This window comes from Colobus angolensis, unplaced genomic scaffold (assembly GCF_000951035.1).
Source record: "Colobus angolensis palliatus isolate OR3802 unplaced genomic scaffold, Cang.pa_1.0 Scaffold28, whole genome shotgun sequence".
NCBI lineage: Eukaryota > Metazoa > Chordata > Mammalia > Primates > Cercopithecidae > Colobus > Colobus angolensis.
This window is the reverse complement of record NW_012116043.1, coordinates 8,403,232-8,416,833: the sequence shown is the minus strand read 5'-3', so window position 1 is coordinate 8,416,833 and position 13,602 is coordinate 8,403,232. Positions and strand designations below refer to the sequence as shown.

The following is a 13,602-nucleotide window of genomic DNA, read 5'->3' as shown; positions in this document are numbered from 1 at the left end:
TTTTTAATTTTTAAATTCTTTGTAGAGACAACAGTCTATGTTGCCCAGGCTGGTCTTGAACTCCTGGCCTCAAACCATCCTCCCACCTCAGCCTCCCAAAGTGTCAGGATTATAGGTGTGAGCCACCATGCCTAGCCCGGTTTTGACTCCTAAGATGCTAAATATCAATAGGTAAGATAGATACACATAAGAGCTCTTTGGTGTTGTCAAAAAAAAATTCAAAATATAAAAGGATCCTGGCTGGGCACAGTGACTCTCACCTGTAATCCCAGCACTTTGGAAGGCTGAGGAGGGAGGATGGCTCAAGGCCAGGAGTTCAAGACCAGCCTGGGTAACATAGTGAAACCCTCATCTCTACAAAAAATTTAAAAAATTAGCCAGGCTGGGCCTTGGGAGGCCAAGATAAGTGGATTACCTGAGGTCAGAGGTTCATGACCAGCCTGACCGATATGGTGAAACCCCATCTCTACTAAAAATACACAAAAAATATTAGCTGGGCATGGTGGCGGCCTGTAATCTTAGCTACTCTGGAGGCTGAGGCATGAGAATCACCTGAATCTGGGAGGCAGAGGCTGTGGTGAGCCAAGATCACACTACTGCACTCCAGCCTGGGCGACAAGAGTGAGACTCCATCTCAAAAACAAAATGGCCGGGCGCGGTGGCTCAAGCCTGTAATCCCAGCACTTTGGGAGGCCGAGACGGGCGGATCACGAGGTCAGGAGATCGAAACCATCCTGGCTAACACGGTGAAACCCCGTCTCTACTAAAAATACAAAAAAATTAGCCGGGCGAGGTGGCGGGCGTCTGTAGTCCCAGCTACTCGGGAGGCTGAGGCAGGAGAATGGCGTGAACCCGGGAGGTGGAGCTTGCAGTGAGCTGAGATCCGGCCACTGCACTCCAGCCTGGGGGCAGAGCGAGACTCTGTCTCAAAAAAAAAAAAAATTAGCCAGGAGTGGTGGTGCATGGCTGTAGTCCTAGCTGCTCAGGAGGCTGAGGCAGGAGGATCACTTGAGCTCAAGAGCTCGAGGTTGCAGTGAGCTGTGATCACATCATTGCACTCCAGCCCCGTGACAGAGCAGTACCCTGAATGTAAATAAATAAAGGAGTCTTAAGGGCAAAATATTTGCGAAACACTAGATTCAATGCAGCACCCCAGCTTCCTAGCTCCCTTTTTTTTGTGGGAATCTAAGTGGTAAGAAGGAGCTAATGTAAATACATTCAAAACCCACAGCTTTCTCTTGTGGGACTGCGGGGAACAGCTCAGGGCACAACTCAGACGAATTATCATGCACTAATTGTCCCTGTGACCAGGCCGCCATCTCACTAGAGAAATAGCTCACAGGAAGGAACCTGACAGGGACTGGGGTATCCATTCAGGCACAATCAGGAAGGTCTCACCTAGAAATCCCACTGAGGCAATCATCCCTCGGACCAGTTTTTCCAGTTTTTTGAGCTGTGTTGACATCAACACCCCCTCCCCTGGGGCAGGCAGCAGGGACCCCTCCTAACAGAACCTAGGGGCAACTCAGAGTCACCCTGTGAAATGACTGGGCTCCACCTCTTTAAAAAGTGAAACCCAGTCACATGCCAAGAACTTGTTTCTTTTGTTACATTCACCTTCCAAATTATTTTTATAGCATGCCCCTGGGGCTTGGTGAGCAGAGAATCAAGAAATACGGGTTTTTCCCAGTTCTGCCAACATGACCTCAGAGATGCTCCTTTCCACCTGTACCTCAACTTTACTCTTCATAAAATAAAGACCACATCCTGCCAGCCTCTCTCACGACTGTAGGAAGCACCGATCTAACAGTGGTGGTAACGTGCCTTCCTGCCCATGCACAGTGGAGACCATCTGTGTGCTGGTGTATGTACACTCAGCATTTTGGAGAATCAAACATAGCCACCATCATAATTTCTCAAAAGAAATCTCATTCGCCATCATCCTTGTTTCACCGTCACCATCCATGTATCCAGAACCTCCTATGTGTGCCTGGCTCTGTGCAAAGTGCATTGTGTCATTCAACGCAGATGACAACGCAGTGAGACTTCGCTGTCAAGATGAGGAGATGCACTCAGAGGTTAAGGAACACGGTCTAGGTCACACAGCTTAGTATTAAGCAGAGAAATTAAGGTTCCAACCTGTCCTGGAAGTCCCTGTGGCTGCACTATCCTGCACTAGAACTTGAAAGCGAGATCTGCATTTCCTTTACAATATTTTAGCACCTAGACCTTTTAAGTTAGATTGGTTCCTCTTTTTCCTCATTGAAACACATCCACAGAGCCATACGTTGAGGAAAAACATTCCTAACTGCCAACTGCGTTTAAAAATCTACTGTCAAATAACGTCTCCAATCCCTGCACCCAAACACCGTCAACTCTGCAGCCTCCCTGCCACTCTCCCAAGTCTTCCAGCATCACAGTATTGGACAAAGAGAATGTACCTGAAGGTCTGGTTCCTTGGAGGGTTGCGGGAACCACGTTTTAACAATAACCCCCCCACCGCCTTTATTTTTTGAGACGCAGTCTCACTCTGTCGCCAGGCTGGAGTGCAGTAGCGCAATCTTGGCTCACTGCAACCTCCGCCTCCTACCTCAGCCTCCTGAGTAGCTGGGACTACAGGCACCCATCACCAAGCCCAGCTAATTTTTGTATTTTTAGTAGAGACAGGGTTTCACCATGTTGGTCAGACTGGTCTTGCTCCTGACCTGAGGTGATCCGCCCGCCTCGACCTAATTCCCCTACTTTTTAAATCATCTTGCTGCCCATGATTCCTGAGGCTCCCAGCGTTAGGCAAAGGTTTGGGAATGCTGTTTATAACTTTTTCAGTTTTCTCTGGATTAGTTAAGAGAATATGACTTCATCACTGACTTTCAGACTCAAGGAAGAGAAAGAGGGACAGTCTCCTCTGGAAGATCACTGCGAATCGTTGAGAATACTCTTTCTCTAAAGACTTTCCAGCCAGTGTCCTGTTAAGTGGAGTGACGTCTTCCTCCCCACAGCCTGCAGAGCAGCTGGGTAGGGCTGGAGGTGGGTGGCGTCCCTGGGCAAGGCAGCTAGAGCCGTTCACCTAGTGTGCTGTACACATACTCATTTCCTGTATGTACCTGGATGGGAAAATTCTGGAGGCTCCGCTCTAAAGAATGAAAAATGCTGATGGCTAACTAGCTGTCATAGGAGAAGAAAAAGACTAAAAATAGAGGTCTGGGGACTGCCATTTACTAGCCATATGACCCTGGGTGAGTGGCCTCTCTGTGCCTCAGTTTCCTCCTCTAGAAAATAGTATTGAGAACCTGCTTCATAGAACTGTTAAGAGGATTAAATGAAATGATACCAAATGTAATCTGTTGTTAAGTACCATTAACCTAGAGTACCACCACCTAGAGAATAACTTTGAGAATAAATTTTAGAGCTTCTCTTCCAAATTCCTCATTGTACAAATGAGGAAACTGGCCCAGGGAGGTCAGATGACTTGCCCAAGGCAAAACAGCCGTACCAGCCTCCAGGACAAATAGCTTCTGCTTCTCTGCTGCTAACCTCAATGTCCCCAGGGTGCTTGGTCTGGGCTGCTGTTCTCAGGATTGCTAGGACTTTGGGCTGACAAGATCCTTTCTGCTGGCTCCCCTGGCACGTCCACAACAGCCCTTCATGGCTCACTTCCCGGGAGCTCACACCCTCCTTCCAGACTTGGAATGCAACTCAATAGGCTCTGGGAGCCTTTGAGTCATCCCAACTGTCCGTCAAGCTCCATCCATTCCGAACAGAGAGCTCATCCTCCTCCGGTTTCTGGAACTGGAATCTGGTGTTTTTCCTTTGGATTTTGCTTAATGAGTGTCTGATACCTCTAAGTATGTCAGGTTCCCCTCCCAGTTGCAGAATGGGGGCTAAAAGCCACAGGTGGATATCAGCATCTGATCCAAGACCCTGGAGGAAACAGTGAAGATGGCCTCAGGCTTAACAGGTTTCCCAGCCCATGCCCCTCAACAGAAATGTTGCCCGTCTCTCCCCACAGCTGACCGGTGGAGGGGAACACATCTGCAGACAGCCTGATGGACACAGGCCCTTGGCAGCTGGGAGGATGCTGATGACCATCCGAATTCCAGAGGCAGAGAATGGTTACCATGGCTACCAAAAGTTGTAACCATTGGCTGTTTTGGCTACAAGGACTCAGCTGACCTCTCAAGGTCCCTTCCAGCTCTGGGATTCTACAATTACCTCGAGCCAGCTGACACCATGTCTGCTGCAAGAAAACAGGGCTCGTGAGAAGTGCCTTAGAGGTCACCTTGTCTTATTCATCAGAAGTGTTGAGTCACAGGCCTACTTTCTACCTTGGCTGCATTATTAATAACCAACGTCTTGCTTTTTTTGGCATAGCATTTTTATACCTTTATAAACTGAGTTTGCCACCACTTTTTCTCTTCCTTTTACAGTTCAGGCCAGTAATTTTGACAGAGGTTTGTCCTGTATTGTGGCCAGGGAACAGCCCAGAAAAACTTGCGTCACTAGGCCCAGTGGGGTGTGCTTCATCAGACAGAATGTGTGTGTCACGAGCCTTCTAAGAATCAGGAGGAAGGAAGTCATTCATAAAGGAGGCAGATGCTGAAATGCAACTTTGGTTTCCTCTTGCAAGTCCTTCAACTATAGGAATGTGGCTCTTTCTTATTCACGGGGGGCTGGATTTCTCTTTACAACCTGAGTACCAGAAGCTCCCTACCTTTCCAAGTCAGAACAGAATAGGAAAATGGCTCATTTGACCTTTGCATTCTCTACACTGAGGGAGATCATAGGCCGGGCTGCATACCTCTCAAAACCCAACCACAGGACAGAAGTCTACACAGAGTCCTAAGACTTTTGAAAGCAGGGGAGAGATATGCCCAGAAATCAGAGAACTGTGAATACTTACAAAAACAGTTGCAAACCTTTCCTTATTCCTGATGCAGGAAGCTTCATGTTTAATGGGTGTTTGGAGATTTTTAAAAATCTGTTTATATCAAGATTAAATCAAAGCCTTTATTAAACATTCCTCTTTCAAACAGCCTTTCAAACCTATACCCCTCCCCAGACTTGGGAACTGCCAGAGCTGTGGATCATTTTCATCTGACAGGGGTCAGATCCAATCAGACCTCACAATACTGAAAAGCCAAGCCAGACACACTACACTGGGCAGACGTCCACCATCTGTGCCCCATTCAGGATCTAGGCAAAAGGTTGGTAGCGCCAGCTCTCAAACCAGAGCTCAAGCACGGGAGAAGAGGAACCCGCAGTCTGACCCTGCTATTATAGTTCCAGACCTAGCCATGCTAAACTGGACAAACAGCTCCTGGGCTGCCATTTGCTGAGGCGCATGCGTGTGCTTTTCCTTCTCTTCTCCACAGGAAAAGGTGAGAGATGGGAGGAGGCAATTTTCAGTTGTGTGTGGGTTTGATTTAAGGCTTTGGCTGTGGTCTATTGATATATTAAAATACTTTCTGGGAACGCCATCTTCCAAGCTCCCCATCGGAACAAATGTATTTTCAAAAATGAAAACATTGAGCAAAGATGTGGAGCGGCAAATGCTGCTGTGGGCCAGGCCTCTCATGTCAGGATGGTGTCGTCCACCTGCTCCATGGAGTCGGCCTGGCTGGCCAGCTTCTTCAGGGACCTTCGGTTAACCTCGTTCAGCACCTCCAAACTGGCCACATCCAGGATCTTGGAGAGGGACTGTGGGGAAGGATGAGGGGAAGGATGAGTGGAAGGAAACAGTCAGAAAATACAGCTGCCACGTTCTCCAATCGGAGAAAGACAAAAATCAATTAACCCCAGAACTAGAGACACTGAGGTGGAATTTGGCAAAATAAGGGAATCAGATGGATCCAGGGAAAGCCCATTAAAACACTCATCATGCTTTTCTATTTTTCCCTTTTTCATAGAATCAGGGTCTCACTGTGTTGCCTGGGCTGATCTTGAACTCCTGGGCTCCAGTGATCCTCCCACCTCAGCTTCCCAAAGTATTGGGATTACAGGCATGAGCCACCACACCTGGCCCCATCATGCTTTTCATGAGACGAGGCAGTGGGACTTGCAGCTTTTGGGCTTTTTTTTTTTCTTTTTGGACACGGAGTTTTGTTCTTGTCACCCATGCTGGAGTGTAAAGGCACGATCTCAGCTCAACACAACTTCCGCCTCCCAAGTTCAAGCAATTCTCCTGCCTCAGCCTTCCCAAATAGCTTGGATTACAGGCATGTGCCACCACGCCTGGCTATAGAGACGGGGTTTCTCCATGTTGGTCAGGCTGGTCTTGAACTCCTGACCTCAGGTGATCCGCCCACCTCAGCCTCCCAAAGTGCTGAGATTATAGGCGTAGCCACCGTGGCTGACCAGCTTTTGGGCTTTCCAGGCTGCTGGGGGCTGGGGACTGAGTGAACACAACTCAGGGTTTCCACTGGGCAGCTCTCCTGGGATCTGCTATGTCTGTCTGGGTGTCATGTGAGATTTTATTTGAAGAAAGGGCCCTGCTCAAAAAGAAGTCTGAAAACCATGGGAATGTGTGTTTTCAGGTACTGGGCCAGTCACCCAAATCTTTTTTTTTTGAGACGGAGTCTCGCTCTGTCGCCCAGGCTGGAGTGCAGTGGTGCCATCTCAGCTCACTGCAAGCTCCGCCTCCCGGGTTCACACCATTCTCCTGCCTCAGCCTCCCTAATAGTTGGGACTATAGGCGCCCACCACCACGCCAGGCTAATTTGTTTGTATTTTTAGTAGAGACGGGGTTTCACCATGTTAGCCTTGATCTCCTGACTTCATGATCCACCCGCCTCAGTCTCCCAAAGTGCTGGGATTACAGGCGTGAGCCACCACACCCAGCCCCAGTCACACAAATCTTAATCTGCTCCTGAAAGCTAGCACATCCACGGTGGCAGAGAAGAACCTGTGGTTTAAATATTTCCGTGCTGAAGAAGAGCTGAAAGGCAGATGCTCACAGCATGCCCCGGTGAGGCCCCCAGGCTCCTACCTGAAACACCTCTTCGCCCTGCCGCATCTTGAGGAGGTTGACAATCGCCTGGTCGCTGTAGGCCCTGACCACGGTGTTCTTATCCTTGGTGTTGTCAAGAAGAGCCTTCAGGATGGGCTTGATGACCTGGGGATCCAGGGGAGGCAGCGGGTCCTTATTTGCCCACCAGATCATCTTCTCAGCCACCAGCCTGATGTCGCTGGATGGGTTCTGCAGACACTGTGAAAAGAACCACAAACAGGCTTTTGGATAGGCACATCGTCTGTTCCTTGAAACAGCCCAAATGCCCAGCCTTGACACTTTGCCTACAGCGTGGACACTGACCCCACTGCTCCTGTGGGAGGGTCCCAGCATGAGTTGGCCCTGGCTCCCTGCACCCTCATCTTGTGCCACTCTCCCCTTGCTCACTACTCTCAGCCCGCATGCGTTTTTACTTCCTCGAACATCCCAGGGCCTTGGGCCTCTGCCCTGGCTGGTCCCACCGGCTGGGCCGTGCTTGCCCCAGATCCTCTCTAGGTTGGCTCCTTCTCATCCTGCAGTTCTCAGCTCCCATGTCATCCTTTAGAGGCGCCCCCTGCCAACCTTATCTATGTCAGGGTCCTCCCCATGGGCTCCAGGGATCCTGTCTGCCTTGTTCATCTCTACACCTTCAGGACAGTGCCAGGTGAAAAAGCAGGTGCAGGCTGATGTCATCACAGACCAGGATCAATCAAATCAGGCCCCTCAGAAACTCCGTGGGTTCCCGGTGCTGCGGGGGGAGGCAGTCACCCTTGGGAACCTCATTACTCAAGGCAAGGTCCACGCACAGCACCACTGACACTGCCTGACAGCTGGTTAGAGTCCCAGGCATGGCCCCATCTCACTAAAATGCACTCTGGCTCTGATTTCTGTGCACAGTATCGCTTCAGAAGCACACCGTATCACACGGGCCACGGGAGCCCTGCTGGCACATTCCTTGGCTTTCCTAACTAGGGCCTGGCACACAGCACAATAACCACACCAAGAAGTGCTGGGCCAGCTAGAAGAGGGAGGCGGGAAGAGAGAGGTATTAAGATGGGAACCCAGGTCTATACCTAATTTTACAAAACTAGGGTGCCTAGAAAGAATGCCTAAAATAGCGATTCCTAACTTGATTCAGAGTCACAGGTCAATCTGAGAATCTGACAAAAAGTTAGGCTCTATTGCAGTGTAAAGCACACACAGAAACCCCTTACATTCCATCCCTAAGGGTTCAGCAATCTCCTGGAGGCCGTCCACGGAGAACTAGCACACAACTAGTTGAGGGCACACTGCTGGTGTTCTCTGGTCCTAAGGCCTCCTCACAAGCCAGGTGTTAGGGGTCAAACACGTGCTTGGCCCCCACTCACCTTAACGAACAGGCTGGAGAGTTTGGCTGGCAACTGCCCTCCGCCTGTCTCAGTGTGGTATCTCATGAGAAAGCCCATGCCCCGGACCCCGCTCACCGCAATGGGGATCTGTGGAGAACAGACAGCGCTAGATGGGAGGCCCCTTGCCCCTTCCCCAGAGCCAGGAAAATCCCAGTTCCTAATAATCTCCAGGACCCTCCACCACGTCACCCCTTACCCCTACCAGGGACACCGTGACAGCTCTCACTCAGGTAGGCTGCCCCAGCTGAGGCAGATGAGCATAGTCACTGGTTCCCAGGAACAGTGATCCAAGTCCTGACCCAGAAGGGGCATCTGGATTCTTCAACCCAAATTCCTTGTTTAGATGATGAAACTGGGGCCCAAAGGGATCAAGTGCTGATCCAAGGGCACAGCAAGTTACTGGCAAAGGTAAAATTAGACCCAAGTCTCTTAAGCCCCAGTCTGGGGTCCACCCATGCTGTGTCCACAAGGTGCTGCCTATGGGATATGGCCTAGGGGAGGGAGAGGACTGGTCTGGCTGCCCAGATGCCTTACCCTGTCTGCCGTGGCACTGCTCAGGATCATTTCCTGAACATCGCTGCTATATCTGCCAGCACAGAGTCTGCCAGGAGCCACATTCACAGCCACGGAAAGTGCCAGGCTCCGCCCGTGCCGAACCATCCAGTCAATGCCGGACACGTCCGCTAAGTGGAAGGACACGACTAGGATCAACTGGTATTTTCCAGCATGTCCCCAGCACCCATGAGGCCCATGGGCCCACCCCACTGGAGACCAGCGTGCTGACCCAGAGCACAAGGAAAACCCAGGCCACACTCACATGGACCTCCCTGCTATCTTGGCAGAAGCTCCCCAAAGCGGCACATTAAGTAAGGACAGCCTGCTCATGAACCACTCCAGGCTTACAGCTGTGTTCTTTGAGCAGACACTGAGGGCTACAAGACCGCTGCAAATTCATTATTGTTTGTTTGTTTGGTTTTAGAGACAGGGCCTTGCTCTGTCACCCAGGCTGGAGTGCAGGGGTGTGATCAAGGCTCACTGAAACCTTGAACTCTTGGGCTCAAGTGATCCTCCCACCTCAGCCTCCTGAGGAGCTGGGACTACAGGTGAGCACCACCACACCTGGCCTGGATTTTGCTTTAATTGCTGAATTCCCAAGGAAAGGACAGTCCAGTTCCTAAAAGATCCTCTGAGGGAGGGAGAGAGATGCCCATCACCTCTTCGCTAGGGCTGAGAGGCCCAGGGCCTTGAAGAGGAACTCTCCAGTGTACTTACCCAGCAAGCACTGCTGTAGAACGGCGCTAAGCTCCTCTTCGGTCAAAAAGGCACACAGTTCCCCTAGGCACCCGGCTGAGGAGATGCGAGTGTTGTCCTGCCAGGGAAAAGAAGGGAGTGACGGGGTGCAGGGAACAGCAAGAGCTCTGTGGGGACCAGGGCAGGCAGCTCTAGAGCCCAGGACGGATAGCAACAAAGAAGGTGGAACAAGCCAACTCAGGGACTTAAGATCCAGTCCTTCCTCTAGGCACTCGTGCCCCCCTGCCAGACTGGGGCTGCCATTCACTGAAACTGCCACTGGTATGGAGTTAAACATTACACACTCAGCGCTTCACTTAATTATAGAAAACCCCCGTGTGTATGCATGTGGCAGTCATCCTCGTAATAGCAGTAATAACTGTATTTACATAGCACCTTTCTTCTTAGGAAGGCTGAATGCTTCATATTTATTATCTCAATTACTATCAACAGCCCTGTGAGGCAGGGAGGGGCAGGAGGGGAGGCACCTGCCCACAGCCACCAGGGAAGCCGGCTAGAGACGGCCACTCTGAGCTCCTTTCTCCCACAGAGCTTGTGTCATCTTGCAGCCAGAATGACCCCTGCTATCTCCCTACTGCATGAGTGCCCCATTGCCACCAAAATTACTTGGGTTCATCCTAAGGAAGTCAAACTAAAGCCACTAATTAAGCCAAGGAAGATAAGGAAAGGCATGCACTTCCTGTTCAAATCAGAGCCAGGTACACGAGCAGCTCCGTGCTCCTCCCTGGCCAGTTAACTATGGAATACCAAGACAGGATTTTTCTTTTTTTGAGTCGGAGTCTTGCTCTGTCGCCCAGGCTGGAGTGCAGTGGCCGGATCTCAGCTCACTGCAAGCTCCGCCTCTCGGGTTTACGCCATTCTCCTGCCTCAGCCTCCCGAGTAGCTGGGACTACAGGCGCCCGCCACCTCGCCCGGCTAGTTTTTTGTATTTTTTAGTAGAGACAGGGTTTCACCGTGTTAGCCAGGATGGTCTCGATCTCCTGACTTCGTGATCTGCCCGTCTCGGCCTCCCAAAGTGCTGGGATTACAGGCTTGAGCCAGCGTGCCCGGCCCCAAGAAAGGATTTTAAGTTATGTTCCTTATTATAGGTGCCAACTCACCACGTCCCCAAAACAAACCCAAAAAGCTAATGCCAGGCTAGCACCCTGAACTGCCACCTTCAATCTGAGTGGAGGTTCAGAGGGTAAGAGGATGGGCTGCCAGCAGTTTGGGCCTCTGAGCTTGAAGCAGAAGCCCAGGTGCCAAGCTAAAGCTGGCTCTGACACCCACTCTCTCCAACTTCATCTATTTTAAGCTGCACTGTGGTGAAATGCAAATTATGTTTCAATACTAACTTTTGCTTGCACTGTACGTGACTCTGTGGAAGCCCTGGCAGACCGTGACCAAGACAGCAGACTTTCCCATCTGTCCCCACAGAGAAGGCTGGGGCTGGAGTCCCACAGCCAGCGCCTGGGGACCAGAATTAGGATTTCGGAGCCATGGGAAGTGCAGCAGCAAGTGTGTGTCGGGGGTGTGGGCGGGAGCTGTGTGTGTGTGTGTGTGTGTGTGTGTGTGCATGCATGTGTGTGTCAATGAAGTGTAAAACCACGTGAGCCCAAAGGCCCTCTCCTCCTAGATTGGCCCTACAAATGTAAATTAGGCTACAACAGAGGGCTGTCTGAAAGTGAACAGAAAACTCTTCTCCATAGACTCAACTCCCTACTGGCCCCACAGTGCTGGCAGCCAAATATGTGACAGATGCTTCCAGACTGGGTGAAGCTGATGGAACTGGGACAGAAGCAGGAGTCCAGGGCTTCTGGTTTGGATTCTACTACTTGCTGGGTATGGCCCAGACAGATCTCACCCTCGAAAACAAACCTCTAAGACTTCCCACTGGGATGCACCTTGGAGACCGTTTATCCCACTACACACTAAGTTTCTTGAGGTCTGTGACCATGAGGTCTACGCACCTCTGAGACAGGCCCTTTAGCTTGGCAAATGTTTCACAAAACAATAAATAAACCTCTTCATTTTACAAAAGTGGAAATGAGAGGCAGACAGACAAAATGACTTAAGATCAGAGAGTAAATTGGTGAGAGGTCTGGGACTCTACAAAGCTCACTCGCCTCATCTACAGAACAGAAATAACCGGCCAGGCGTGGTGGCTCACGCCTGTAATCCCAGCACTTTGGAAGGCTGAGGTGGGTGGATCACCTGAGGTTAGGAGTTTGAGACCAGTCTGGCCAACATGGGTGAAACCCTATCTCTACTAAAAATACAAATATTAGCTGGGTATGGTGGCGGACGCCTGTAATCCCAGCTACTCGAGAGGCTGAGGCAGGAAAATCGCTTAAACCTATGAGGCGGAGGTTGCAGTGAGCCAAGATTGTGCCATTGCACTCTAGCCTGGGCGACAGAACCAGACTCAGCCAAAGAAGACAAAAAACAAAAAAAAAAACAGAAATCACTAATATATCCACAATACCTGCCCCGTTTCCCTGGAAACCTGAGGAAATGTTGGTGAAGCATACAGGGTGATAGAAATTCAGGAACGCTTATTCCTACTGAGCTGTACTGGTTCTAACACAAAGTAAAGAACTCAACCTAAGGAGGAGGAGGGAAACCAGTGGTACCACTAGCCCTGCCTGCAGCCGTACCTCATCGTGTCCCAGCATGCTCAGCAGGAGCGAGACGATGTTTTTCCGGATGGCGGCATCCACTTTGGCCCCTGCTCCCTGAATCACAAACCTCAGGGCCTGCAGCATGGTGTCCCTGCAGAAGCGACGCACCGACTTAAGCCCTGGGTGCCTCCACCACCATCCCTCCTGCCAGCGCAGGCTCGGCCCAGAGCAACCCCTGGCCTCCTGGAGGCCACAATGCTCCCTTGTTAAAGCCGTACCTGACACCTGGGTCCTCCATGGCACGGATGCCGTTGAGCAGCTCTGTGAAGAGGGGATCCACCTTAATGTGGATGGAAATGAGCTTCCCCAGAGCATCTGCGGCCTTCAGGCGCACCCCCCGGTTGGAGTCCTGCAGGGCTTTGGTGAAAGTGGTCTGCAGCTGGGGCAGGAAGGGCTTCAGGGCAATCCCAACCTGTGGGAGGAACCCATATCCGTGAAAGACAGTTGTGGTGGACCCAAAGCCACAGTGTACCACAGGCATGAGAACCAACCACAATCCCAAACCACCACAGTGAGTCCAGCTCTCACACAGGGCTGGAGACAGACAGCCCGTCAGAGAGGCTGAGCACAGACAGGTTTCGCTTGGCCTCCTGGTCATATCCAGCATGCTGTGATGTACTGGAGGAGCAGGAGGCTGAGGAGGCGGCAGCCGCGATCTGAGGGAGGTGTCTCAAAGCCTTGGCTGCATTGCGGTTTGGCTTAGTGGAGACCCGTCCATATCGATAAGTGACTCAAAACCTCCTTTGAATACATTAAAGAGCAGGGCAGACTGTCGGCAGTGTGGAAGCACAGTTCTAACGCCAAGACACGGAAAGGGACTCAATGTGTAATAGTAGAGCCCATCTACTGAGCAACTGACAGCAGGATACACACTCCACATTCAGCCCTCAGAACAAGCCTGTGAAACAAATGACCTTGGAGAGTTCTCACTGCAACAATGTGCACCCACCTAACTAAAAATCCAGTTCAACCCGACTATACAGAAACACAGGTACACTTCTGATAAAATACAGGTGGGTCCAAGAGTAAAAGATTTACTTATGTTTTTTTTTTTGAGATGGAGTTTTGCTCTTATTGCCCAGGCTGGAGTGCAATGGCGCTATCTCGGCTCACCGCAACCTCCACCTCCCAGGTTCAGGCGATTCTCCTGCCTCAGCCTCCCAAGTAGCTGGGATTACAGGCACCCGCCACCACGCCCAGCTAATTTTATATTTTTAGTAGAGACAGGGTTTCTCCATGTTGGTCAGGCTGGTCTTGA

General features: G+C 50.9%; 2 protein-coding genes across 2 annotated transcripts in view; both read right to left on the bottom strand.

Moving 5' to 3' along the window:
* RAB35 (RAB35, member RAS oncogene family) overlaps positions 1-4,089 on the bottom strand; it is a 32,925-nt gene extending 28,836 nt beyond the window's left edge. Inside the window, exons 1-2 of the mRNA XM_011948602.1 lie at positions 4,015-4,089; positions 3,732-3,921 (exon numbers count right to left, since the gene is read on the bottom strand). Coding sequence (XP_011803992.1) covers positions 3,732-3,921; positions 4,015-4,089 — 265 coding nt within the window. The remainder of the gene's footprint in view (positions 1-3,731; positions 3,922-4,014) is intronic.
* An 898-nt stretch (positions 4,090-4,987) lies between these two features.
* The window catches only part of GCN1L1 (GCN1 general control of amino-acid synthesis 1-like 1 (yeast)), a 75,122-nt gene continuing 66,507 nt past the window's right edge, over positions 4,988-13,602 (bottom strand). The window contains exons 46-52 of the mRNA XM_011948601.1: positions 12,563-12,756; positions 12,321-12,435; positions 9,646-9,742; positions 8,908-9,056; positions 8,353-8,460; positions 6,986-7,204; positions 4,988-5,697 (exon numbers count right to left, since the gene is read on the bottom strand). Coding sequence (XP_011803991.1) covers positions 5,572-5,697; positions 6,986-7,204; positions 8,353-8,460; positions 8,908-9,056; positions 9,646-9,742; positions 12,321-12,435; positions 12,563-12,756 — 1,008 coding nt within the window. The 3' untranslated portion in view covers positions 4,988-5,571. The remainder of the gene's footprint in view (positions 5,698-6,985; positions 7,205-8,352; positions 8,461-8,907; positions 9,057-9,645; positions 9,743-12,320; positions 12,436-12,562; positions 12,757-13,602) is intronic.